At 41.5% G+C, this 26,452-nt stretch overlaps 1 protein-coding gene across 3 annotated transcripts in view; it reads right to left on the minus strand.

Annotated features, from left to right (window-relative positions):
* MAN1A2 (mannosidase alpha class 1A member 2) overlaps nucleotides 1-26,452 on the minus strand; it is a 145,109-nt gene that overhangs the window by 108,730 nt on the left and 9,927 nt on the right. For all 3 annotated transcript variants that reach the window (XR_008747709.1, XM_055807498.1, XM_055807497.1), the window contains exon 2: nucleotides 6,465-6,720. Coding sequence is in view for 2 of the 3 variants with exons in the window: in XM_055807498.1 (XP_055663473.1) it covers nucleotides 6,465-6,720 (256 nt within the window). In the remaining variant the exon portion in view is untranslated. The remainder of the gene's footprint in view (nucleotides 1-6,464; nucleotides 6,721-26,452) is intronic.

Here is a 26,452-nt window from a genome sequence, read left to right on the forward strand (position 1 = left end):
TCACTTTTCCTGGCACATTTCTAACAGTACTTCCAAATCCACCTCCACTAATATTAAATAAATTGTCTTCATAGTCCCAAGCCACATTTTAGAAGAGGATACACTGAAAGTTTTGCTGCAGGCCACAGTAAGTTCACTGGCAAACGATCTCCAGCCAGAAGGTCCCCAGCTTCCCAGCCAGGACTTTATTCCTCACTTGTGCAGAGCATCCAAACGTACCAGCGGCTGGTTCCACAGGTGTCGGCACAGCCTGCGACCCTCGCTGAAGCTCCATGCTCCCTGCACACCCATTTCACAACTTTTGCTTAAACGTCTTTCTCTGCTGCTTCTTTTTACCATTAAGCCGTGACGAGCAGGAACGGAACCAAAATTCTGCTGCGTTGAAAAGAGCTTATCAGAAGTAGCTAAGATACCTCCTCGCTGTCCCACCTCCTTAATGCAACAGCTTTTAAACCGCACAAGAAGCGAGCACACTGCCAGCGGCTGCACTCGCTTCACAGCTCTGGCTTATTTGCCTGAACACCCCATCTCCTTTGAGCTGAATATAAAAAACTCTACATACAATTAGCACTGCCTAATGACATGACTGTCTATCACAACAAATACAAAACAAGCAGTAGAACACAAGCTCCAGAGAACTCAGAATTTCCAGTCTTTCTTTGAAACCTAGAACATAGAAGGTATTTCACTCTTTTCTGTACGCACTTGCATCACGTTCTGGAGAAGCTTTTTTCCAGCTGACAGGCTCAGCCAACAAACACTGTGCCATCACAGAGGGGCTGAGGCTGGAAGGGATCTCTGGAGGTCATCTGGCCCAACCTCCCTGCTCAAGCAGGGTGATCGGGAGCAGGCTGCCCAGGTCCACATCCAGTCAGCTTATGGGTATCTCCAAAGAGGGAGACTCCACAATCCTCTTCTCTCTAGGGCCTTATCCCAAGGGACTCTACCAAGCAGATCTTTGAACAGGCCAAACTCCACCCTCCTGAAGTTCAGGGTTGTGAGCTTGATCTTTGCCCTTCCTCCTTTCAAGATGCTGAACTCCACTATCTCATGGTCCCTAGAGCCAAAGCCCCCTCTGAACCTCACATCCCAAACAACCCCCTCCTTCGTGAATACAAGATTTGGCAGAGCACCTCGCCTTGTTGGCTGCACTGACATTTGGAGGAGTGAGTTGTCATCAATGCGCTTCAGAAAACTCAAGTTGCTTATGCCCTGCTGTGTTGTGCCCCCAGCAGATACAGAGTTGGTTGAAGCACCCCATGAAGACCAGGGCCTGCAAACATGATGCTGCTCCAATCTGTCTGCAGAGCACCTCATCCACTTGTTACTCCTGGGCAGGTGGCCTACAGCAGACACATGCTGCAGTGTCACCCACGCCAGTCTGCTCTTTAATCCTCACTCCATCCGTTCATCATCCATCCCCAGGCAGAGCTCCAGGCACCCCAGCTGCTCTTGCACATACTTTACCCCCTCATTTTCCTGTCCTGTTCTTAAGGAGTCCATTCACCCCCCCCCCCCCCCCCCCGCAGCGCTCCAGCCATGCAAGTCATTCCACTGCACCTCCATCCATTTCCACACCTCCCAGCCCGCCTGCAGCCCTGCGACCGCGCACAGATCTCTGCCGCGCCGCGGTCGCTCCCCACGCTGCGTTACTGTCCACACGCTTCAGAGAGGTGCCCCAGGGCACGCTGATCTCCCAGAAATGGTGTTGGGGATTTCTCCATAGCAGTGCCTTGGAGGCACTTCCTTGCTGTTGTGCAAATGCTAGAGGTGACCCTGCTCAGGCCCCGTTTTGTTGCTTTTGTGATGCCTTTCTGCCACATCACTGCACACCGTTTGCTCACCCGCCCCGTCAGTCACTCCCTCACAGGGCTGCTAGTTGCTCTCTCCCTCCCACATCATTCCTAGCCCAAAGCCCTGACAAGGTCAAGGACACCTTTGTTCTGCCTCAAGGAGGTGGATTCCATCTCTCCCAGGTAGCCCCTGCAAACAGGGTCCCATGGTGCAGAGCCCAAAACCTGTTGCCAACACCAGCTGCAGAACCAGCTGCTGCCGTGCACTGCTGGTGCCCTCCTCCCAGCACCCCTTCCCCTCACCGGCAGGAGCAAGGGGACACCACCCAAGGCCACCAGGACCCTGACAACCTCCCCCAGCGCTCTGCAGTCAGTGCATATGCAATGCAATACACACTGACTTGTACACAAAACTTATACATCCATTATTTCAACAATTCACTGACCAAACACCTACGGACCTTAGCAACACAAGGACTCTACACAAACAAGTTAGAACACCGGTTAGAACAAGGTGCATGCACAGAATACCCTGCGTGGGGTTAGTACCATCACTGAGGGCAAAGCGCTATTTGAACCCATATCCGAGATGAACTCTGGCGGTAAGACAACACCATGAAATCTTAGGTTGAAATGAAAGAAAACCTCAACCCTCAGTAGGGTGACAAGAATTTTAAAGTTTTCGTTATTTCGCTGGGTAAAAATTAACTTCAAGGAAACAAAACTCATTAAGAGAGCACTATGTAATGATTAAACTTCAACTGCAGAAAAAAATTAAATATTCTGAACACCATTTAAAAGGGCATAATAATGGAAATTAAGTGCCAAAAATTCCAAGTGCTCGTGCAATTTATATCTAATTTAACTTTGAAATGAATCCAATGACTTCCAAAAGATGAGTTTTGTTCTTAATTTCTTTGCATTAGCCACAGTAAAAAACCCAAATCTTAAAATCTCTTTGGAAAATTATACAAGTTATATCTACCCTCTTATAAAACCATTTTCTCATCTTTTACTTGGTATAAAAAAATCACTAAAATATTAATACAAAAGTGTAGCAGCAAGAATAATTTTCAGATGTAATTATTCTTAAATACCAGTTAATTAAAAGACAAAGCAATTTTTAAAAGCTAGAACAGGAAGCTAATATACTAAAGTAGTGCTACAAAGCATGTACAACGAGCAGGTGGAAAACATTTACTTCTCAAAGTTGTCACTGTGCATCTAAAATAACCAGCCAACCCTTAAATGGGCCTTACTGAAATAACTGAATGAAAAGCTTGTTAGGAGAATATAGACAAATTATACAATTCTGTGAATTAGTTACAATCGAGAATGCAATGTAACGCTAAATACAAATATGAGAATCAAGAGACACACAGAAACCAAACCAAGTGATGTGGACTCTGCTCCTGGTTTATTCTGTGACCTTAAGAAGCCTCCCTCTCTGTGCTCAGTAAACATTTCTATCATATAAAGCTTTCAAGTGCTTTACAAAGCTCTCTTATGAGCATTACACAAATTTTTTTGTGTATGCACTTTTATACACACTTAAATATTTTAAAAATACGTATTGATTTTTAAGTACTGCAAAACCACTTTTTATACAAAAGATGTTAAAAAAAAGATTCACTGAGTTGTTCTTCAGAAAGAAAAAGGAGTAATAAGTTTTCTGTAAAAAAGGATAGAAACTAAATCCTGCTTTGAAAATTTTCCAGTCTCTCCCCTGATTGTATTACAAACTGTCCCCAGTAATCAGCCCAATTCTACATAGTTTTCTCTCCATCTCATATTAGGCAAAACAGACTGTATAAACCCATTCATTTTGTTAATTTAAACAGTCTAAAGCTCTCCTGTGAAAGTGAAGTTCCTCAAATATGCATCAGGACACTTCAAAGTAAAGCACGGCACAGGCCAAATGCCTTCCCAGGTCCACGTGGAATTTGAAGCAGCCTCCAAAGAGTTAGGAGCTTCCCTGTGCTACATTTTTTTTTCTTTTTTCTCCTCAATCCAGGTAATCATAGTATCTTGCATGTCAGAAATGGCATATGTGCTAGGTGTAGCCTCTGTTAGAGGTACTGGCTCCTGGAACCTGGGCTTCTTTTGCTAAGTCTTTATCTCATCTACAAAGACCATTTGTATTAGTCCACACTGGTTACAAGAACAGTGAGAGAATACCTCGGTGATGATCATAGCATATTTCAAAAGGCACTTTGCATTTCTGGAATCGCTGCAGATAGATCTGATACAGTCAAAAACAGGTTTCAGGCAAAATATTATTTATCTGATACTGTCAATACATGGGTTTTGTGCCATGTTATATTTATATTCACCGCAAGATAGTGTATGCCAAAATCCAGAAGCCAAACAAAAATGACAATATACCAACAACGGGCTCCTCAGCATTATCGTTTCCCCTTCTCACTAGCAGACCTTCCACTCCTGTATTTTACGTCTTCACGCACCTGGCTGTAGAAGCGATAATTCTGCTGCCCTGCATCAAAAACATTACAAATTCTGGAGAACACCTGTAGCTACAGTACTAACAAGCCTGACTCAGTGAAGGCAATTCACACAAAGACAGAAACTTCAGTCATGCCATTACGATGCTGGACTGTTGAAGCACAGTGGTCAAACTATTGAGGACTGCTCAGTACAAAGGTACGATTATCCTAACTGAAGTACTTACCTACCTAATAGATACTCCCACAAAATCTTTGGTCTGGATATGAAAAGCTACACTTCAGAAACCACAGTAAGACCCATCAACATATTAAGCAATAAAACCCCAGCTTGTCAGCGTGACTCACATAGGCTGATCACAAAAAAAAAAAAGTGTAAGCCTTTTACAGCAGGAGATCTGGGGCAACTGCAGCTAAGGATCACCAGACCTACTGCCTTAGTCACAAACTGCCCTGGATTCCTTACCCACAAACTGCTACACCTCCAGGTTTGGACAATTCTTGCTGATGTAAACTGTACTACTTATTCAAGTCACCAAGAAAACTACCATTCTGTATCGATCTATAGCTTCTCAACTCCTCAGTCTACATTCTGACCAAACAACTTCAGAAACACAAATACTAATTTTCAACAGTCCCTCCAATCCCTTAGCTGATTATTTTTCACATCTTGTTCTTTGCTGTTAGCTGTGCTCAGTACTTTCGCATTGCTTGGCCCACTCAATTTCATTCTACATGTTAAATCCATCAGTAGCAAACTCAAAGGTATCTAAATACAGTAATCTGTAGTTAAAATTAAGTAGTTTTGACAACTACATGATCATACCGTTCACCTTCACCCTGCAAAAGACATTTTGAAAAGCAAGATTCTCCGCATGCTCTCACTGAAACGTTGGAGGGCTGTTTTAAAAAGCAGTAGAGCCTTTTGAAATCCCCAATTCAGTGCTGTCCTTCGGGAAACAGCCCTAACCCAGCAGGGCCAAGGGGGTCCAATATTCCACACACAACTTCAGTCAAAACTGGTTCTGCAGTAGACACTGAACAGGAACACCTTCTGGGGAAGGATCTGCTACCCGAGAGACTCAAATAGCGATACAGCTCCATGCTGTATCACTCGTGCATCTAAAGCAGTTGTTCACTCTTTGACAAGAGTAAATTTCATCCAGTCATCATTAATACTCAAAAGCAAAATTCCAGCCTCTGTGACCTACCCACAGCACGGTACATACAGCTTGCAACTCCTCCCTGCTATGAGGGCAGGTGTATGACTGACTTTTTTATTTGGTTTTATGAGCTAACTAAACTCAGATTATAATTTAAAAGATTTAGCTGATGTAATTAAGGAACATCCAGGACAATAGCGCTTAGTGGTTACATGGCCTGTGTTTGTCTACCTCTGGCCTTAACCATCCCTGGTTGCTAACTTCATTTTTAGGCACAAAACTAAGCAGACTGCAGGAAACAACGTTTCTGCCGTACCAGTTAGAAGTACAGACTGAGAAAAATGCCTGGCAGTAACAGTAGGAAATTGGCATTGCTCAGACTAAAGAGGGCAATGAATCACATGGCCAACCAGGAGTGGAAAGGACAAGACCAGAAACAGCAATCCCCATAGCATAAGCTGCCACAGAATCAAAAGCCTAGGCCAGTATCTCAGTGTGAATGTTTTACAAGGTAAATGAGGCAATTACTTCAATGAACTCCTAGTTTTTTAGGCCCATTAAAAACATTTTGAAAAGAGTGTGGCAATTTGATAATTTGAAAATTTTAGCAACAGGTCATTTCTTCCCCCCTTTCTTCAATGCACCTTTTTAACATTTAAAAATATCTTGTGACACACTAGCACATCCCATTCTTTGAATGGAACCTGACAAGGTCAGGTTCTGCTTTGAAGATGCACTTGGTGCTGTTCCATGTGCTAACAACAAACTCACTCTGAACCCATACCACTAAGCTGAAGAAATCCTTAAAATAATATTTCACTGGATAACAACTTAAAAAATTAACACCCCAACACCAGGAAAAAACATGCAATAGCGTTGGTGTTCATGAATACTTGCTGTGCACTTTCAGCTTACTGTTTATTAAAAAGACTTGTAATCCTGGTTGTCTTTTCTTCTTAATATAAATCATAACACCAACTAAATGCCATATAAATAACTGCTATCAGATACAAGAACACATAGGACCACATCATCATCATCTTTACCTCTTTAATTTTGTTCCTCTTCTCTCGCACATCCGGGTCTGCTGGTTCTCCACTGTTTATCCCTATAAGATTTGGTAAAGGAACAGGGGGCAATGGCTTGCTGTCTTTCTTTTTCAACTCTTGCACTACTTTGTTCTTTTCTGTCTGAATCTCAGCTTTAATCTCATCACGTGATTTCTTCAGTTTCTCCTTCGCCTCCTCCAGAGCCTTTTCATGATCTGCTCGGATCTTATTTCTCAGACGTTCCTCTTCTTCTCTGGAGATACAAATGCTAGTCAGCATCTCATTACTAAAAACACATTGCTTATAAACAAACTGCAGCTTCAAAACAGAAGGCACATCCCAAGTTGGTTTACTCAAAGTAATTCCAGCGATTCAGACCAGTTACTGAATTGTGTTAGTGCGCATACACTATTTTCGCCAGGAACCCCAAAAGAACAAGAGCATACACATCAGCAACACTATTGTACAAAAATGTGTCATAGAGGTTTTCTAGATTATCTCCCAGCATCTTTGCTTTTCTGCTCAAGACTTCAGAGAGGAAAAGCCCTACATCCTGTGCTTCAACCGCAGGATGCATGCAGAGGCAGATCTAGCAATCATTCAGTTTAAGGAAAAAAGATCAGAAGGGCTCTCACTTGCCTTCTGCACAATAAATACATCGCATGCAACTTGAAAAGATCTGAAGTAACTACTAAAAAAAATAAATTGTGGCCACTCCTTTTATTAACAATGAGGTGTGAGATGCAAAAGCTGCAAACCCCACCACAGCATGTTTTGTCTTGAATTCAGACCTCATTGTTCCAGTCAGTACGGCCCACAAACCTCAAGTTAAATGCAGAGTTAATTATAAAGCCTTTTAGGAACATTAAGAGCTTTTAGTAAAGCCTGATTTTGAAACTCACAGTCAACAAAACAAACAACATCTTGGCTTTAAGCACAATCTTCCATCACAACCTTTAATGATCAGCAAAAGTTTTGAGATACACACAAAATGAAAGAATGCTGTTTTAAAGCCTGGGTTAAACAAGAGGCTATTCTAACAACAGACAAAAATGTTATTCAGGACATTCCAGTCCTAAAATATTTCAAGGCATCGGAAAGATACACATCAGGCTCTCAATACAACACAACCTATTCAAGCTTCCTTCAGCGGAGACATTCAAGACCTGCCTAGACATGACTGTGCACCCCGCTCTAGGGGAACCTGCTTCAGCAGGGGCTGGGCTAGATGCTCTCCCGGTCCCTCCCAACCCCGACCATTCTGTGAGTCTTTAAAACATAGTTGCTCAATGACGAACATAAACCAAAACAGTTGGAGGGATCTAAAATAAGCACCAATTGCAGAAAAAAAAACCAAAACCAAACCCACCAACAAAACACCACACTCCCTGCCAGTTTCCTCCCCCAGGCAAAAACGCTTTTTCCTCTAAGAGTATGAAGACGACAATGGATAATGGAAAGATGGCAAGCAGCAATCCATGTAAGAAATATCAAGCTTGGCCTAACTGCTTTTAGGAGGAACTGAGCCACTTGATCCATACCACATTTTTTTCAGTATACTGAAAACATATGAGTGAAAAGGAGCAACCACCTTCTGATACAGAGTTCAGCTGGAGGGGACCTACAGTGACCACCTAGTCCAACTGCAACTAAACGCCAATCCAAAACTTACAGAAAAAAACAAACACAAGATTGACAAATGATAACCAAACACTGACAACAGAAACAGCAATGTGATTTTTTTTCCTACAACAGTTATTAAAAGTATTTGACAAAAATCTATGATAAACCAATTAACACTTCCAGAGATTCAAACAAATTTTACGGAACTCCCTGGGGTGCTATGCTGGAATATCTGGTTATATCTACAGATCGCACTGAGCTTTCCAAGTATAACAGAAATATTTTTAATCTCACAGATCATGTCGTGTCTATTACAGAGCACAGCTTCACCTTTACAAATAAAGGTCAAAGAACAAAGCTGGTAATGAATAACTGGCATAGAGTTATGACACAATAGTATCAGAGCAATCCCACCAGACTGGCCCATTTTGTGCAAGGTTTATGACTTGTTACAGTCCTCTGCCTAAGGAGAGCTGATTTTAGGTCCAAGTGCAATAAATCAAGCTTTTAGTTCTGGAAATTCACAGTTCAAACCCCCGGTGCACTAGCCCTGACTGCTCTCATAACATCCAGTGTATTTTTAAGTTAAAATTTATACAGCTCTTTTCTGCAGTCTTTAGCTTGGGCTCAAGAGCTGAAAAATAGAGACTTTTCTTTTTTTTTTTTAGGCACACATTTTATTCTCAATTTGACTAAGTCTGACACTACTTGATGTCACCCAGAAAATAACTTCCCAATTTACAGGCCAATGTGCATAGTGTGCTGGGGGAAAACCACCACTGCACTATAGCATTTGTGCTTGCAGCAAAATGCGTTGTTACACAGGGTGGTTTATTAGCCCTTAAATTTTTCTGAAGTGCTATTAGGCTTGCATTTAAAAAAATTATAGCAGCATTATTACCTTTCAATATTTCAGTACTAGAGATACAATGCAGAGGTTTTAATGGATGCACTGCCTGAAAGGCTTTTAAACTGAATTTCTTCAGCCGCTTTTCTCAATATGACCCACATCACATTCATATTTCTCCAATAAAAAACAAAGGACTGAGCTCCTCACTTTGACTATCAAATCCGAGCTCATTAATACTGTTTAACAGTAACAGTGCTTCTCTCTCTCAACTGTCCAGCAAAGAAACAACTTTCAAAGTGTCAAAACATTATTCTAAAGAGAGAAAACACAAGTAATGCCGTTTAGGGTAACTCTTCTACTGTGATCTACTTATGGGGAAAATAACTTTTCATATTCCTGCAAAAGTTACCGACATTCTGTTGTGGCAGTGATGTGTTCAACCCAGTAACAAAAGCAGCCGAACATTTCTATCAGCTGAAGGATCTGAATCCATACATCTGTAGGCTGGAACGCTTTCCCAGGTCTAGCAGAGGGCTCTGCTGAGCTGCAGCTAGAGAGAATGAGATCGCCAGAACGAGACATCATTCACCACAGTCATGTTCTCACCAAGAGACAGCATGCTGTACGGGAGCCAAGGAGATGGCTTGAGAATGAGAAATGTGTTACTGAACATTTCAGAATCAAAATACTTCAATGTGGAATATGTATTTTGGAGGCATGTTTCTCATTTTCAAAACTCAGTTTCTGGAGGCAAGTGACAGCCTTTACCCTCTGACTGGATCTACTCACATTTTGCTAATAGATACTGAAATCCTTTTTGCAAAAGATCAACTACCACTGAAAAACATGAATTTTTAGAAAAACAGGGTAACAATGTATCTCAGAATTTAATAAATAGACACCCAAGGCACATCCACATTAACCTAATTTGAAGATGATGCTTTACAATGAGTGTGCTTTATTCATAACCAGAAATGTTTTTGCTAAAACCCATGGTTAACATGCATGCCCCCAGAAACAATCCCTCTGCGTAGAAAAGATCAACAGTGTTTGAGTAGCTAGAAGTGAGCCTGACTCCCTAAACTGAGTCACTGGTGATGGGCTTTGTGCACCATCAAGATCAAGTGCCATGAAGATTTTGCCTTTACCTTTCCTTCAATAAATTTTCAGTCCCAGGTGCTGCACACAACAGTAACAATAAAAGCTCTGTCACTCTAGCAACTTCATTTATTCCTAGATTCAAATGGCATGAAACAGCCATAAATTGGAAAACAAGTTTTGAACTCACGTCTGTCTACACTGCAGGAACCACTACATAAACATACAAAAGCTGTTGATTTCTACAGCACTATAACCCAATTAGACTCATTAAGGAGGTTTGAATGACAGTTTACTTTCCTTCAGTCACTCAGCAGAATACCTAAGTGTTTGAAGAAAGCACACAGACTCAATAGAGATGAAAAATTCTAGCACTAACTGTATGATCAGCTCCAAGTCTTCCAGGAAGTGACATTTGGAGACAAAATAAGAAAACAGTAAGATGAAAAGAAAGGTCAACAGGTATTTGAGGGAGTTTACAAGAGGTACTACAAGAGCTTCTTCTGCAGACACATATTCTCTATGCAATTACCAATGATAGACAACATGAGCTACAGGAGATGTCATATTCTACACTCCAGCTGAAGATCTACTTTACAAATATATTGAAGTATATGAGCCTAACGGAAGAAAAAAAAAAAATCACACCCCTAAATACCAATACCACGTGTTTCTTCTGAGTTCTTAAGCAACAAGAACTAAGTGAAAATACAGAATAAAGATAAGAGGATGAGAAGATTGCAAATGTGTGAGCAGCTGCCACCCCCCGCTCCCCCCAAGTGACACCCAAACACCAAGCAGCTCTCCATCCAGCATAAGGCAGGCAGGCAGTTTGATGCATGCAGATAGCACTACATTCACATACTCGGAGTTAGAGACCTCAGAAAGCATCAATCTAAAAATGTAAGATTGGAAAGAATCCCAGCATAAACTCATATACCAAAATGTGTCAGCTTCCCTATCCAGTACCCACCCCCGCCTTCTAGGCAACATAAGCAAGGTCTTAAAATACACAGTATTTTGAGTAAACCTTCAAAATCCTTACCTAACAGAAAGCTGCTGCTTCCTTTAGTCACCCCAACCGTTTATTCTGAAGTCTCATGACAGACGTTCAAGTACCACAAAACTACAGCAGTAAGTATTTTAAAAACAACATTATTTAAAAGAATCTGCGATTAAACTATTTTTGCCAGCAAGAACCATAAATAGACCAATTAGAATCTGAAACTAGAAACAGGTGCAAGTTTTTTAACAATCGCTGCAATTAACTATTGCAGCTGCTTATGCAGGAACAGCATCTACTCTCAAAGCACCCACAAACTGTCTAAATGTTATTCAGAAAAGACCATAAATTATAACGCTTGATAACCAAATCATTAACTGAAAATTAATGTGCTTTAATTATGCACACAGTAGTGAGCCTTCTGAACTTAATGGCTGCTAAAGCTTCACTTACCAAGACAATGACTTTTAACATGTCTCCCCTATCTGGTGTGACAACAGGCTCTTTAGAAGCGGAATTGCAAAAAAAAAAAAAAAAAAAAACCACCCAAAAATGCTTTCAAACTTCTTGATAAGATTCAAGCTCCAAAAGAAATAAAAATTAGAATGGAGTCAAGAAAAGAAAAACTGGCCAACAGCAGCTGTTCTCACACTAAATAGCAGAGCACTGGGTCACCACAGCAAAAGGACAACCAGTTTATTATCATTTGGATTTTCAGCAGATGGATAGACAAGAACTGTTAAAGCACATAAATATTTGTGTAAGTCTGTCATCCAGAAATAAATCCCTGTGGCAACACTGAACTTTTAACCTTTTGCCAAGTTTAATCTTCAACCAGAGGCTACTGTCAGAGACACAGTGAAACACAATGATAGGTGATAATTTTTTAAAAAAATAATCTTTTGAGAGTCAGCACCTAAAAAACATTTCACATTAACTACAAAGTTGGCTTTCCCTCCAATCTTACAGCATACACAATTTTAAAACATGCACAAATACTACAACTCCATGTTCTGGTATATGGAGAATATACATTCACAACACACAAGAACACTGGAGATGTCTGTGTGCGTGTATGTATATATACACATACACAATTCCCCTCACCACCCGCGGTATTAACCCAAGTTGCAGATTCCTCAAGTGGGTTTTTTTAGACAAAGGTGACAGTAGAATTTATTTCTAGCAAGTGGTTAGATTTGTGTTCATGATGAGTACTGCTCCTCAAATACAAGGAACATGACACAGAGTCCTTATTCAAGTCCTCTTACCCCTTTCCATCCAGCTTCAGAAGTTTTCCCTCTTGCCATCATGCTTCCCCTTGACCTTTTCCACGTTTGTTTCCTGCCTTCCCTTACTATTATCTGCACCAACTCAGGCTCCACCAGCTTGCTTCCTCAGGCTTCTGCAAAGGCACAGCCACCACTGTGAACACCAGCCCTCCTTGCTTTCGTCATGCAGCTTCTTTGGACCCTGCTAGGGAGAGGAGATTCTCACACGGGCATTCTCCTTTAATCCTAAACACCCTCCTTTAAATCCCACATAGGCTTCCCACACACAAAACTTCCTTCCACTTCTGCGCAATGATGCCCTAACTGATCTCTTTTGCAGCCAAGTCTTAGACCAAGGATCTGGGCTCTCAGAACCTCACCTTCACTGCCCTCAAAAACTCCCACCTCGATGCTGGAAGCTCACAGATCCTGTTCCAGACCTGTCCTTTCATCTGGACCAAACCTCTGGCTCTGACATTGTTTTCTAGCTGGGTGTCACCTCCAAGCCAAAGGAACTGGAACTTAATGTTTAATCTTCCTCCCACATCTTTTGTTCAGCAGTGGAAAATTCCCCATTGCCCAGATTGCCAGTGCCTGGGCATACTTCCCATTTCCTAGAACTTGATGACACCCAAATTTCTCTGCTTAGATTCCATATTTTAAATGCAGCCTTTCTTAACCCATACAGTTAGAAGCCTCAGAGCTTGATCTTGTTCTGTTCATCCAGCAATTCTGTTCAGAAGACAAGCCACTTAATTATTTGCATCCTTGCACTGCCATTCTGGTGGGGTTTTTTCCTGCAAAAATGGTAATTCATTGTATGTATTTTTCTAGGCATAACAGAAAGAAAACAGCCACTTCTAGATGTTCGATATGTTAAAATCCACAGATCTCCATGCTGATCATTAAGGGCCACTGCTGCTTGTTACTCTGGTATCCACGTCTACCCAGTTTTCCTTTGTCTTGTAATTTAGGCAGGGCCTTTGGAAGCAGCTCTGGAACGAGGACAAGCAAAACCCTTGGGGAATACATTTAGAGAGAATTTCAAAACGACAGACTGAACGGACACACAGAACTTGCAGAAGGGAGTGGAGAGCTGAAGCACATCCCTTATGCATGAAGAGCAAGTCCTCTGCAAAACTGAAAGCCAAAGAGCTCCTTAGTATTGCTAAGTATTTTTGTAATAAGATTTTTGGAACATAGTCAGAATCTTCCTAAATCATCTGAAGGTAATACAGCCAATTAAATACTTCATTAGTGAAGTGCATTAATAAGATAACTCTTGTTTTCTTTCACAATGATAATCACACATACAAAATGTAGCTTCTAGTTAAGAACCAAACAACACAGATTCCATTATCAAATGCAGAACATGTATAACTTTGAAGGATTAAAAAAAAAAAAAGGACAGGCAGGCAAGGGGTCATCCTTCAGGAATTATTTGCTTCCTATGTTATAAGCATTAACATGAACAGAATTGGGAGAGTTTATCTTGAGATTGTCATGCGCTGTGACCATTAGCAAGGCATTTGTTCCTCACCTCTGCCTACAGCAGCCACCTACACCCAAGCATCAGCTCAAAAGGAGGAGGGTACCAAGGCCAAATCAATGGCTTCCTTGGGACCCCTAAGCACCGTCACAGCTGGCACAGCTTCAGTTTTACTGGTGAAGAAAGGCGGATGCTTTCTACATTCTAACAGTTCACTCGTATCAGCAGCCAGGCATTTGCTCACGAACACTAAGAAGGATCACTAGAAACTGCGTAAGCATTTAGAGCTTACGTAACATTTCTTAGTTTTGTAGTTACAGTATCAGCTGAAACAGATTTTCAGAAGAATCAGATCAACTCTTTAATTAAGAAATATAATACTTTGACTACAACAACGAATGCAACTTTCATTAGTGAGGAGCAAACAAAAAACAAATTGCATATAACGGTTGCACAAGTTTTCAACTACGTGTAAGCAAAGTCATTCGGTTTTTAGTGTCTTAATGTCACTCAGGTACAAAACCACTTTGTTAGGAAAAGCAATAGACGCATAAAGTTCAACAATGTAGAGTTTTCAGTCACTATAGCTATCAAACATCTCATTTATATCCTTTTGCTTATACGATGTAAAAGAGTACAATTATATTTGTTTTAAGGCACTAACATATAATAAAAGTAGACATTATTTCAGAATTTTTGCTGATTAAAGAAACTTCATTTAACAGCTGCAGCTAATTACTTCTGTGCAGAATATTAAGCCTCTACAGCACAACGTCTTTAAGTTCGATTGTCAAAGCACTTACAATGCTAATAATACAGAGAAAAAAATACTTTGTTTTTTAGGAATCAATCTTCCTTCTAAAAAAGGACACTGAAAAGCCTAAGTCTTATGAAAAGTCAATGAAATTTAGGATCTCTTCATGTTTTATCAAGAAACCCGAATGTTGCTATCTGCCCTGTGCAAAAGAATTTTAAACAGTATGATGCTAGAAGGCAGGAAGCTGACTGGAGCATTGGATCTTCCTTTCCAATTAGCACCCCAATGAGACAGATTTTTTTTTTTTTAAATAATAAAGATGCTTTGAAGAACTTTACAAGGAGTGAAAGATACATACTGACTACAGAAATAAGAAACAGAAAAATAAACCAGTATTGAACAAGCGAACTTGGTAGGATAAGAAGTTAGAAATTAGCAAGGTAGAAAAGAACAAAGATCTGGAAACAGAGTTTATTTTGATGCAGACCTCAAACAGCACCAAAAACGAGTAGGATATTTTTTATTCAAAACTGTGGAAGCCTACTAGAATTAACAATGTCAAACCACAGAATTTTCTACTATAAGCCATCACTGCTGTCGAGCAAGTTTGATATGTATATAGCAATATATTATACATTCTACTCATCACAATCAAGTATAAGACAGTATGGACAAACATCTTGTATACTATATTATTTATTGATTAAATAGTTTGATCAAGGCAGAATACTACATAACTGGGCCTGTACTACTGCGAAAGCAATGAACTGGGTTCTCACGCAAGAGCAATGCATCAGCTCTGCTTAATATTAAAGGAGGCATCTTTACAAATAACCACATTTACACATAGGACAAAGCAGTCCCGCTGATGTCGATGGCACAGATCGGATACTGAAGCATATGCTCAAGCAGAAATAAAAGGAACCAGAGCGCTCCCATGCACAGCATCAAGCTCTTAAATATTATGTCCAGTCTACAACTACAACTACCAAAACCTAAGTTTTCAATCAGGAAAAAACCCACCAGAGACAAATCCAACAAGACAAGCCAGGAGGGAAAATAAGAGTGGTGCATTCTGTGACCTGGCATGGATCACAGGAGTTGCTGCAGAGTCTGAAGCATTGCTGTATTTTCCATACCACTAAGCTCATCTTTTAACACGCTACAATCCTTACAAAAGTTATTTTTCTTTATTCTAGACAAAAATATTTGTAAACACTCATTTTCACAATGATAAAAACAAACCTGGTTTGATAGCAACTTTTTGCCCACAAAAACCACAGTCCTACTTAAGCTGTCCATTATTAAACAGAATCCTAGATTTAGCCAGACTTAGATGGCTAATTTTAGATTAAAAAAAAAAAAAAAAAGATTCAAACACCTGAAAACCAAGAATATCACTGGTTTCCACTACACCTTCATTCTCTCACCCTTTTGAACACATGAAAAGCCACATTAAAGTTGCATGTGCAAGTGCAGAACTAGCACCTCCTGAACATTTTAACACTCCCTGGAGTGAAAAGTTTTGGTTTCTCAAAACGTAACCCTTACATCACTTTTTTACCTGAATAAATGAATCATGGGTGCCTTTTTGCCCCACACCAGCAGCTGTTTCAGTATACGCTCTACAGAAGCCTGCACTACATCTTCAGCACGACAGCACCAACTTGCTGCTTCCTCACCCTCTGTACTAGCTACATCCCCCAAGTTGTGCAAGACAGGATGCTGGCATCACCGCCTTAGATTTTGTACAGGAATTTTGGGAGGAGATGGGGCCAGAAACAAGAACAAAAGCGACAAACAAACTCCAATCGTATTGTGTTTTACATAAAGCATCCTTCCTCTCCCTTCTTTCCTCATCTGCTTTGCCCCCAGGATTACAAATCCCCGCTTGCACACGTGAGACTCCCAGAGGAGGAAAAGAGTTCCTAGAGGCATGCTGAAAAACTTCAGGAGAGACTGAAAGGACCCAAATAGCCTCCAGAAGTTTTAAGCAGGAGTCTTGGCCAGCTCAGAAATTCCTTTTCCTTCTGCGCACCCATATGGTAAAGAAGAAAAGGAATTGCTTTAGCACATCTCTGGATTATAGCGTGCTCTTGTTCACATCCTTTAGTCCAATAACAGAACATAGTGACATCAGTTTAATTAATAAGCTATGAAAAGTTTCCTAACATTTCACCTGAGATACAGAAACAGCAATACATGAAAGAACATTTAAGCAGAAGAAAACCAGGATTTTACCCGTTTACCTTCACAAATACAGCTTGAAAACTTCCCTCCAGCAGGTATCAAAGGCTTGCTGAAATCACTACATAAAAATGTCACAACGAAAGCTGCATTAATTCCTTGCAATGGGAACTGCTAAATATAAACATACTAAATACTTAATATACCGGGGCAGCCTCGCCCTCCACATGTGGTAGGACAGACGATGCCTCTGTGACATTCCACAGACATTATAAGCTTGTTATAAATGAAATAACAAGAGGGCATACACTTGAAAAGAATTTGCCTCAAAAACCCGCAATAAATGTGTGAGTCCAGGAAGAACAACAGTAGAAAGAACATAACTCCTAGTCTACTCTTGCCTTGGGAAAAAAAAAAAGACCCAAGAAAACTTCTCAAGTTACCAAGAACACCTCTAATAACTCACTTTTACATAATTAACTTGATTTTATTTTGTTAAGAACAAGACTTAAAAGTTTTATTTAGTTTCAAATAACAATCAGAAAAAAGTTAACACCAACTGTGAGCAGAAATATCGGCTGACCTTTGAAAGTGTCAAGTAAGTAACCTTAAGGACAGAGCTTGGGGCACTAGAAGAGAAGAACGGGGTGCCAAAAGACATTTGCTGTAGAGAACTGTGTTTGGGGGTAGGGTGTTGGTTTTTGGGTGTTGGTTTTTTGTTTGTTTTTTTTTTTTTATAGGAAACTAAGCAGCAGCAATCACTAAAAATTATGACAATCATTTTAACATCCTTGTGATTCAAAATGGTAAGGCTGGAGCTTTACATCCATGAGAGACTCCACCATTTGAGCTAAAAGAGGCTGACAGCCTCCTGCTATCAGTTACTATGTAGGTCAACAACAGAGGAAGAGAAAAATACCTTGACAGGGTTTCACACATATCAGCTTGCAGCAGAAAAATAAAAGATTCCAGCTACAGTTTCACATTATATTTAAGCTGATTAATACCAAGCTACTGCCAAGTAAAAGGTCCCACTCAACCTTGCACCAGCTCTGGCGCTTGTCCACGGCTGGTGAACTGATTGAGGGTCTTCACACCATAGACCCTCTGGGGGCTCGGTAGCACTCTCCTGGGCATGTGTTCATTCTGAGGGGTTTGCATGGAGTTAGCTCCCTGAATTAGCTGACGGTGGGGTCACGTTACAGTCCAAGCTAGCATGGGTATAGAAGCGAGAGCAACCTTCAGATTGAGTCCACACAGCCTTCCCTTAACAGAGCAAGTGTGTGAACTGTAGCTTTAAGGTGACTGGGGTAAGAAGGAACAAAACTAACTGTAGTGCTCAGAGTTAAACAGTCAGAGCCAACAGCGGTAAGGCAAGGATCTACTGGAAACCAAGGACTACTGGATAAAATCATGGGGAAATACATGAACTGACTAGACACCACACACAGCACCTAGAGCAGAGGTTACCAATGCAGGCACAAGCCACGGCCGGTCAAACCTTGGGAAGTTCTGACAGACTGGGAGGGGAGCCACCTGCAGACCCGGCTGCATCGGAGAGACGACGACACCAATGCCCGAGGCAGAGGAGTCCACCTGTGGGGACTGGTGGGAGAATACCCCTGCATGAGTAAGAGTTGCCCACCATCAGCACGGGTCCCCTCTCCTGACCAGCAGGCAGGCAGCGCACGGGAACACAGCATCCCTGGTGCTGCTGCAGCACGGCACTGACGGCCACGACGTTAGTGGTTCTGTAGAAATAAGACGACTAGCACGTGCACATGAAGGATTCTTGTATGCCCACGCATGCTGCTGATTTATTAGGTTACAGACTGGTCCCGTATGACTGTAGCATTAATATGATCGACAGTAACAGTTGGAATGTCGGTTTATGCAATAAAGGATATCACAACTCTGTATTCCTTGTGTTGCCCACCCTCTCTGCGCAAATTTTCTAAGCTTCAGGACTTTAGTCACCCTACAAAAGGAAGCTCCATTACTCCTTACGCCGGTACTCAGGAGACCAGGCAACAAGCCAGTCAGCCAGTGGTGAGCTGAGCCAGCTGAAAAATCACTGATCATTTTGGGCCAAATCAGGTCTCCTAACTGGCTGACTGCCCAAACACTGCTGTGCGGACAAGGATATAGGTGAGATTAAATGTCTGGGAACACAGCAGAACAGGGCATGAGCTTCAAGTGTTACAGACCTGCATGCTCAGGGCTGTTAACTTAGAGCCCAAGCTAAAAGGAACATGTTTTCTGCACACAAACTCAGGTGGCCGTTAACTGCCGTCGTTCCCTCCCCTGCCACCACCTCTGTCCCCCCACGCAGCTGTACCCTTTCCTCTCCTCTAGTTTATCCCAATGACACTGCTTCCTCCATCAGGTAAGAGTCACTCCCTACCATCCTTAATTTTATTTATGTCTTACCGGGCACCAACTTGCTTCAAATGTCTCCTCTACCCAAGGTCACTCTGATTAGTCTTTGATACCTCAACTCAGCCCATGCCCGCCTCTTCTGCTGCCTCAGCCAACACTCATCTTTTTCTGCTTGGGGAAAAAGGGGACGGAAGCAAAAAGCACAATTTCACAGTCATCCCACCCCCCTTTATTTTGTTCCATGTGCAGTTCCCATCCCCAGCTTCCACAGAAAAACTAATTGCTGCTACTCACCACCACCCAGGCCCCCTGCTAGCCCTGGCTCAGTTTCCCCTCCAGGTTCCTGTTCTCAGGTACTGATCAGTCAGGTACTTCCTTCCATTTTCCCCACCCCCTACACTGGAAAAAATGAGAATGTTATTAACTGAAGCAATGGCCTCTGCCTGACGTTGTGTTCAGAAGAGGTACCACAGTAAGCATGGCAGCTCCCTCCTTTTACACCACGAGTCCTCCAGGCAGCCTGATCTCCAGCAGTAAATGCTAAGGCTCTCACCTTAGCTGGTGAAGAAGAAAAACAGCTGGAGAAAGTTAGCAGTTTAAAGCAATAGCCATGGTACTAGTGTGGTCCTAGTCTAGAACTTATCAATTGTTCAAATACAAAATAAGTTGAGAGCAAAAAAAAGACAAAGAGGAAAAGGCTATTGCAAAGCAAAAGTAGCAAGCAGCATATAATGCAGACTCAGAGACGGCAAACTTTCAGCTGAGCAGATGGTACCAGAGTCCTCTGCATGGGAAACCCTCTGGCAGGTCCTACAGAGCCCTGAGAAGTGACTGCCCTCACACAATGTTCCACCGGCACAAGCTACCACACCTCCACGCTGTTTTACTCACCCAGCCAGAGCTGCTTTGCACACCCCAGCAGCAACGCCGCTTTAAACACCCTGTTGGAAGCTCACACGTACTGCTGAGATTCATCTTCTCCCTCCACCTACAACTGTTACCATAAAGCTATCTGGTAAATTGATACCCGTCTATCAATGCATTTAAAATAATATTCGTCAATATGCATGGCATCATACACCATACACTAAATGCTGTATAGCAAAGAGCTGAAGAGGAAAAGGAGAGGGGAACCACTGGGATCCACCATGAGTCCCACACCAGCTCTTCCTTACAGGGGAATGATAGTTCTAGGGGTGTGCAGCTTAGTCCACACGCAGGTCTACAGCAAGCTCTCTTGAATTGCTCCTCTTGCCACCATGAAACGGTTACGCATAACCCTCCTGGCTAACACAGCATCAGCGCCAGCCGTCTGCCCTTGCTGTGGCGCGAGAGCAGCGTCTGATCCATCTGACCGACACGGATCAGCTTCTTGCACCATGGGATCGGTGGGACCACAGCAGCCACCAGCACTCCCTTCCCTCTGCGTGGCAGCAGTTTAAGATGTAGCCCTGCTTCACAGAAACTGGAAGAATTATGGGGCAACAGGAAAAAAAAATTAATTTGAACTCTGTCTCAGAATATCAATAGCTTGCAGAAGGTCTTTTGCAACATGTCATGAGAAAAATCCCGACAGGACAGAAGCTGCAGGTAACGTTCTCTTGTCAAACGCAATCCTTATTTCAGAGGAAAAATCCAAATATACTGTGATTCAAAAGGATTTAATATAAGAGGACACAGACTGCAGTGTGGATATATTTTTAACAGTAATATTGGATTAATCACAATAGAAATAATCTATATAGATTCCTCTCCCATACAGCACCACTGGGACTGATTAGAAGGAAAGAACAGCAAAGCTTTATTCCTCTCTACTTGGCAAATCAGCCAAAACAGTACCTAAAGATAGAGCAACAAAATACCTGGAAATCATGACACACCATCTAATCTGCACTGTTCCACAGAACAAAACTGTATCTCATTGCTCCCAAAGTTCTTTAATCTTGTCAATAAAGCAAAGGATGAAAGGCAACTGAGAGACAAATGATTTAGCCTTCCAGGTGCTTTTAATAAGTTTCCATATTAAAATAATCCACCCTGCTAATAAACTACACAATTTTGATTCAAGAGACAGATAATTGGGTGTTGGTTTTTTTCCTTTTGAAAAAGGCCAGAAAAGCACCACTGGATCAGTAACTCCCCAGACAAAAAATACAACAAGCAAGGCTTATGCTACTCAGCACGTATATGAACATGGAAAGTAGGTTTTTGCACATCAGAAGAGAATACAGTCCCCATCACAGAATCTCAGAAAGGTTGAGGTGGGAAGGGACCTCTGGAGGTCATCTGGTCCAGCCCCCTGCTCCAGCAGCGACACCCAGAGCCTCCACGACCACGTCCACACAGACATAGTCTAAGGAATGCCTGAGCCACAACCAAGGTAAGGTCCATCAGGACCTTAAATGCAACAGAACACAAAGAAAAGTATAAAAGAGGAAACTGTGATGTGTAAACTACTTTTACACATTACAATTAAGTCAGCAAAAGATGACTTGGCATTCTTTGGGAACTGCTGAGCAGATCTTTGTTCATACACATCTGCAATAAAAATAGTCAAGATACAAGAATTGAAACAAAATAGAGCAAACTAGCAATGTTTCACTAGTATATACATCTTGAACTCTAGTACAGTAGTACATCTAGAACTATCACAGATGTTTTTCATAAACCTATGACAGAATTAACAGGTTAAACTAAAACAATGAAATGCCGATCAACAGCTATCAATGCCACTTCCACTACCAGTGGAACGCTTTAATATTGAAGTGTTTTACAGCCTACATACACAGGCTGTATGTATGCAACAACAGATGAGCTGGACACAAATTACTCTTGACACGACCAAGACAGAATGCACACAGAAGTACTGTAGCTCAGAACATGAATCTAAAACAACAGAAGAGCTGGGGATATAAAATGTCTTACTGATGTTGATGAAGACAATTCAAAGATCACAGGACCTCGGATTTTTCAAATAGCTTTATAAACGTCAGAGTCTGCACTTAATTTGCTTAATACAATCACATGTACATCGAGCATGTAAAGTCAAATTTCTTCCATCACCACCACTGCCTCCATAGTCAACTATCTAAATTCCCAGCAACAAAATACAGTTCGTGGACAGCTGCAGTCATATGTTTGATTCCCCTAAGATTAAATTAAAATCTGTTTCATTAGCTCAGATGATTATGGCAACTTCCTTACCTCTTTCATGAAAAAAAGAGGTCATTTCCCTAACAAGTATATTATCTGTAATATTACAGTACATAAGAAAGAGATGACTCAAACAGGATAACATCGTTGATTGGACTAATGGAAATTCTGGAACAATCCACTGCTCTTTCCTTCACTGGCTGCAGGCAACAAAATCATGTTTATTTGGAGAAGTTCAGACCCAATAGTTTCAAACACACTCGTCCAGAGTAAACAAGCACGTGGCTCCAAGACCACCAGACCAAGAGATTCCCCTCTTTACCACCCAAAGACCAGTGCGAGCTTGGGCTCACCTCCACCAAAATCAAACAGTCGCAAGAGGATACTCCCATGGCTGTAAGCCACAATAGATAAGAAAAAAAATATGGAATTGCTGCAGCACTAACTTACTTCAAAAGGAAAATATTGACTCAAAAAGGCATACAAATCTGAGAAAGAAAAAAGTGGAGTTGGAATATGTTGACTCAACAAGATCAAGAACCAACCCACTCCAAGAACCAAAGCAGGCTGATACTTTCCTACCTCGCAGCTCCCAGGCCAGCAGGGACTCACGGAGCTGGTAAGCACATCAGTCCTCGATACGCAGCTAACCGGCCAGGCTCTCTGCACCAGCCAGAAAACAACTGCTGTGTATCCCCTGCTTGAGGAACCTCTGTGTATGCTGCAAGATGCCAAACATACCCATGGCAATTTTATAGAGAAAGAATATCACCATGGCAAAACTCGTATCCTTGCAATCGTCATGCATGAAAGTTGGTATCAGCTGACGTTCTTTCCAATGCTGAAGTAAAGATGCTGCAAAAATCAAGCACTCAGACTAGGCAATGGAAGCTTAACTCCCTCCCCTATAAACATTACATCACCTTCACTCATTATCATTTTGGATTCCAGAAAGGGATGGGAGAAAATATAAAGAACACAAAACATGATACTTAAGATGGCTGTCAGAGCCTAACGCAGCTTCCCTTCTTGAGGATTCCTTCGTTTTTATGGACGTTTTTATTTACTCTTGCTTCTCAGAGGTTAACATTCAGTGATCCTTGATGGGTTACAAGATGAGGCAGTATTAGCCAAACCTCCGCACAGCGTGTTTCAGGAGCACACCTAGCCTTTGGGGGAGTCAGGTGGCGGCAAGGGCTACCTGTAATCTGAAAACCTGCACGGCGTAAAGGAGCGTAAGAAAAAGATTAAAAACTGGGTTACACTCCTATCTGACCCCTCCTAACCTTTCCTCGCCTCCCAGCTTTCCCACCTCCACATGGCAGAGAAGATGGTGATGCTGGTTTAACGCTGTGGCCTGGCAGAGCCCCAAGGCGCCGCCACCCCCAGCCCTGCCCTGCTCCAGCCGCTGGGCACCGACCCGGCAGGGCCAGACAGCTCAAAACAGGCGTCCACATCTACAGAGAGGAGAGGTAGAGCAGAAACTGAAATGAAATATAAACCCACAAACCACCTGCCACAAATGTTTTTGAATAGTTTGATGTAAGTGTAAGGCTTCCTGAATCTCGAAAGGCACTCTTATTTTAAGCATTATTAAATCCACCCGAAAGCTGGTGAGGCAGGTTATGGCTGACGCAGTTTAAGGCAATTTTTCAAGGCAGCCTGGAAGAGCTCTATTTGCAGTTTGTGCAGGTTCTAGAATTTTTTCTTATTAACAGAAGTCAGACAGAAAAATGAATTTGTGAAGTATCAGATTTAAGGAATATTTTAATTTTTTATGCTTCCACATATTTTCTTGTTACTAGAACACTAGACATTACTATCCAGTTTGTTTTCAAAACAAACTTGCTAGGGAACCAGAGAACTACTAAGTAATTACAACCTAGTCAAAAATACACGCCATTTTGGGGTTCAGGCTAGTTGCTGGTTTGTCTACCTGTTACTGCATGAAAGGAAGCTCCACAGAGATTTCCTTGGGCTTTTTTCTTTTTAAACTCAAAAGGCACTTTAACTTTTTCCAGGATCACCAGGGCTTTTTTCTTTTTAAACTCAAAAGGCACTTTAACTTTTTCCAGGATCACCAGGGCTTTTTTCTTTTTAAACTCAAAAGGCACTTTAACTTTTTCCAGGATCACCAGGGCTTTTTTCTTTTTAAACTCAAAAGGCACTTTAACTTTTTCCAGGATCACCAGGGCTTTTTTCTTTTTAAACTCAAAAGGCACTTTAACTTTTTCCAGGATCACCAGGGCTTTTTTCTTTTTAAACTCAAAAGGCACTTTAACTTTTTCCAGGATCACCAGGGCTTTTTTCTTTTTAAACTCAAAAGGCACTTTAACTTTTTCCAGGATCACCAGGGCTTTTTTCTTTTTAAACTCAAAAGGCACTTTAACTTTTTCCAGGATCACCAGGGCTTTTTTCTTTTTAAACTCAAAAGGCACTTTAACTTTTTCCAGGATCACCAGGGCTTTTTTCTTTTTAAACTCAAAAGGCACTTTAACTTTTTCCAGGATCACCACCAGCAAACCCCAGAGCACACGAAGTTTTGGAATAAAATGGCATACCTGCATGGCCTCAGCTGCAGCCTTGTGCTGGGACTGGTGGGGGCTCACGCCCGTGCCCGAGCCCCCCAGACCAAGGTAAGGTGCCATTTGCTTTGCAGTGCCCCAAGTTTCTCCTGCCAGAGTTACTGCTGGTTACATTGCCACTTCAAACGTCACATATTTCATTGAGCGTAATGATTCAGGCATCTTGCCAAATTGACACAAATATGTCAAGCCTCATTTTTCTTTGTAATAGCAGCAGACTGGATGATCTAGTCCCACCGTAGTGTGACGGCCAGATGCTATTCTGAGAAAATTATGTCTAAAGAGGGGAGAGGGGGTGTCAAGGAAACGACTATGCATAACTGCAATAGCATATCCATCTGAATAAAATTAGCGCTCACGTGAGTTATAGAAACCAAAATAAACATACCGAAAGACTACAGATGTATAAAAGCCAGAGCACACCAAGGACCTGGGGTTCATGTGTAGTGTTAGTAACACAATCTCAGAAATTCTGCTTTTCAAAAACACACAAAAGAACAAAGTCACCATTAGGCATTTGACTTTGAGTCAATAAACTGTTCCCATTGCCGCCTCTGGCCAGCAAACAGCTATCAGATGCTGCAGTGCCAACTCACTACTGGCTAAAAGCCAGTCAGAAAGTTCTCTTCCATCACTGGGTTTTTTTTTCTGTGGTTATTTTTCACATCAAGCAATACCAAGAATGATGGGGTAAATGGGGTCCTTTTTGTTCGGTTTTGCCTAGGGTTTTTTGATGGGGTTTGAAGCTGTTTTTATAAAAGAGCTTTGGTTACCAATACAACTTTGAATTATTCCCAACCATTCTGTTCACCAGTATCACCACAAGAAAAAGCTAAACCAAGTTCATACAGAAGTTATTTATAAAATCTTCCAGTAGAATATCAGTCACCTCATTAGCCACTGGTTTTAGTCTCACATGCAAGCACTGAAGTGACAGCAATAACAACTGATTATCCACTTCACTGAGTAGTTTACAGATATTATATATACAGATACCTTGGTATCCTTCCGTAGGTATCCGTCCCTCGATATGAGAAAGTTCCCAGACATGATATAAAACTACAAAAAAAATAATCTCAGTTATCAGGGTGGCAGTTATTGCAGTACAGTTAAGTTCCCTTCCATCATCTGGGATGGGAAATAGTAATTAATTTCACACAGAAACAGGCATAACATTTATACTGTATGAACTTCTCACTACACTGATCTGGACCAATTTCACAAGTATAACTAACTGTTAGAAGATTCACCCTGACTGTTTAAGTACCTAAATCAGCATTTTTAACAGTTCATAGCAACAACAACCAGTTAAAATAACATGCAAAATACAGTGATAAAACTGAAGTTAAAAATGTATCTAATTCTTAGCACCACTTATTTGTTTTGATTTTTCCTATTTACTGGAAAACAGCTGTTTCACAGACCCATTAATATTTTAATTGCCACAGATTCCACTATCTCTAGAAGGTGGAATTATTCACAAAAGTAGAAATTTGAATTCCCTGAACACCCTTTATACCACCAGAACTCTGTGATGCAGAAAAGCTCACCCCTCTGCAGTATTTTCTTCTCCAGAACACCATGGATTCA

This window comes from Falco peregrinus, chromosome 6 (assembly GCF_023634155.1).
Source record: "Falco peregrinus isolate bFalPer1 chromosome 6, bFalPer1.pri, whole genome shotgun sequence".
Classification (NCBI taxonomy): domain Eukaryota; kingdom Metazoa; phylum Chordata; class Aves; order Falconiformes; family Falconidae; genus Falco; species Falco peregrinus.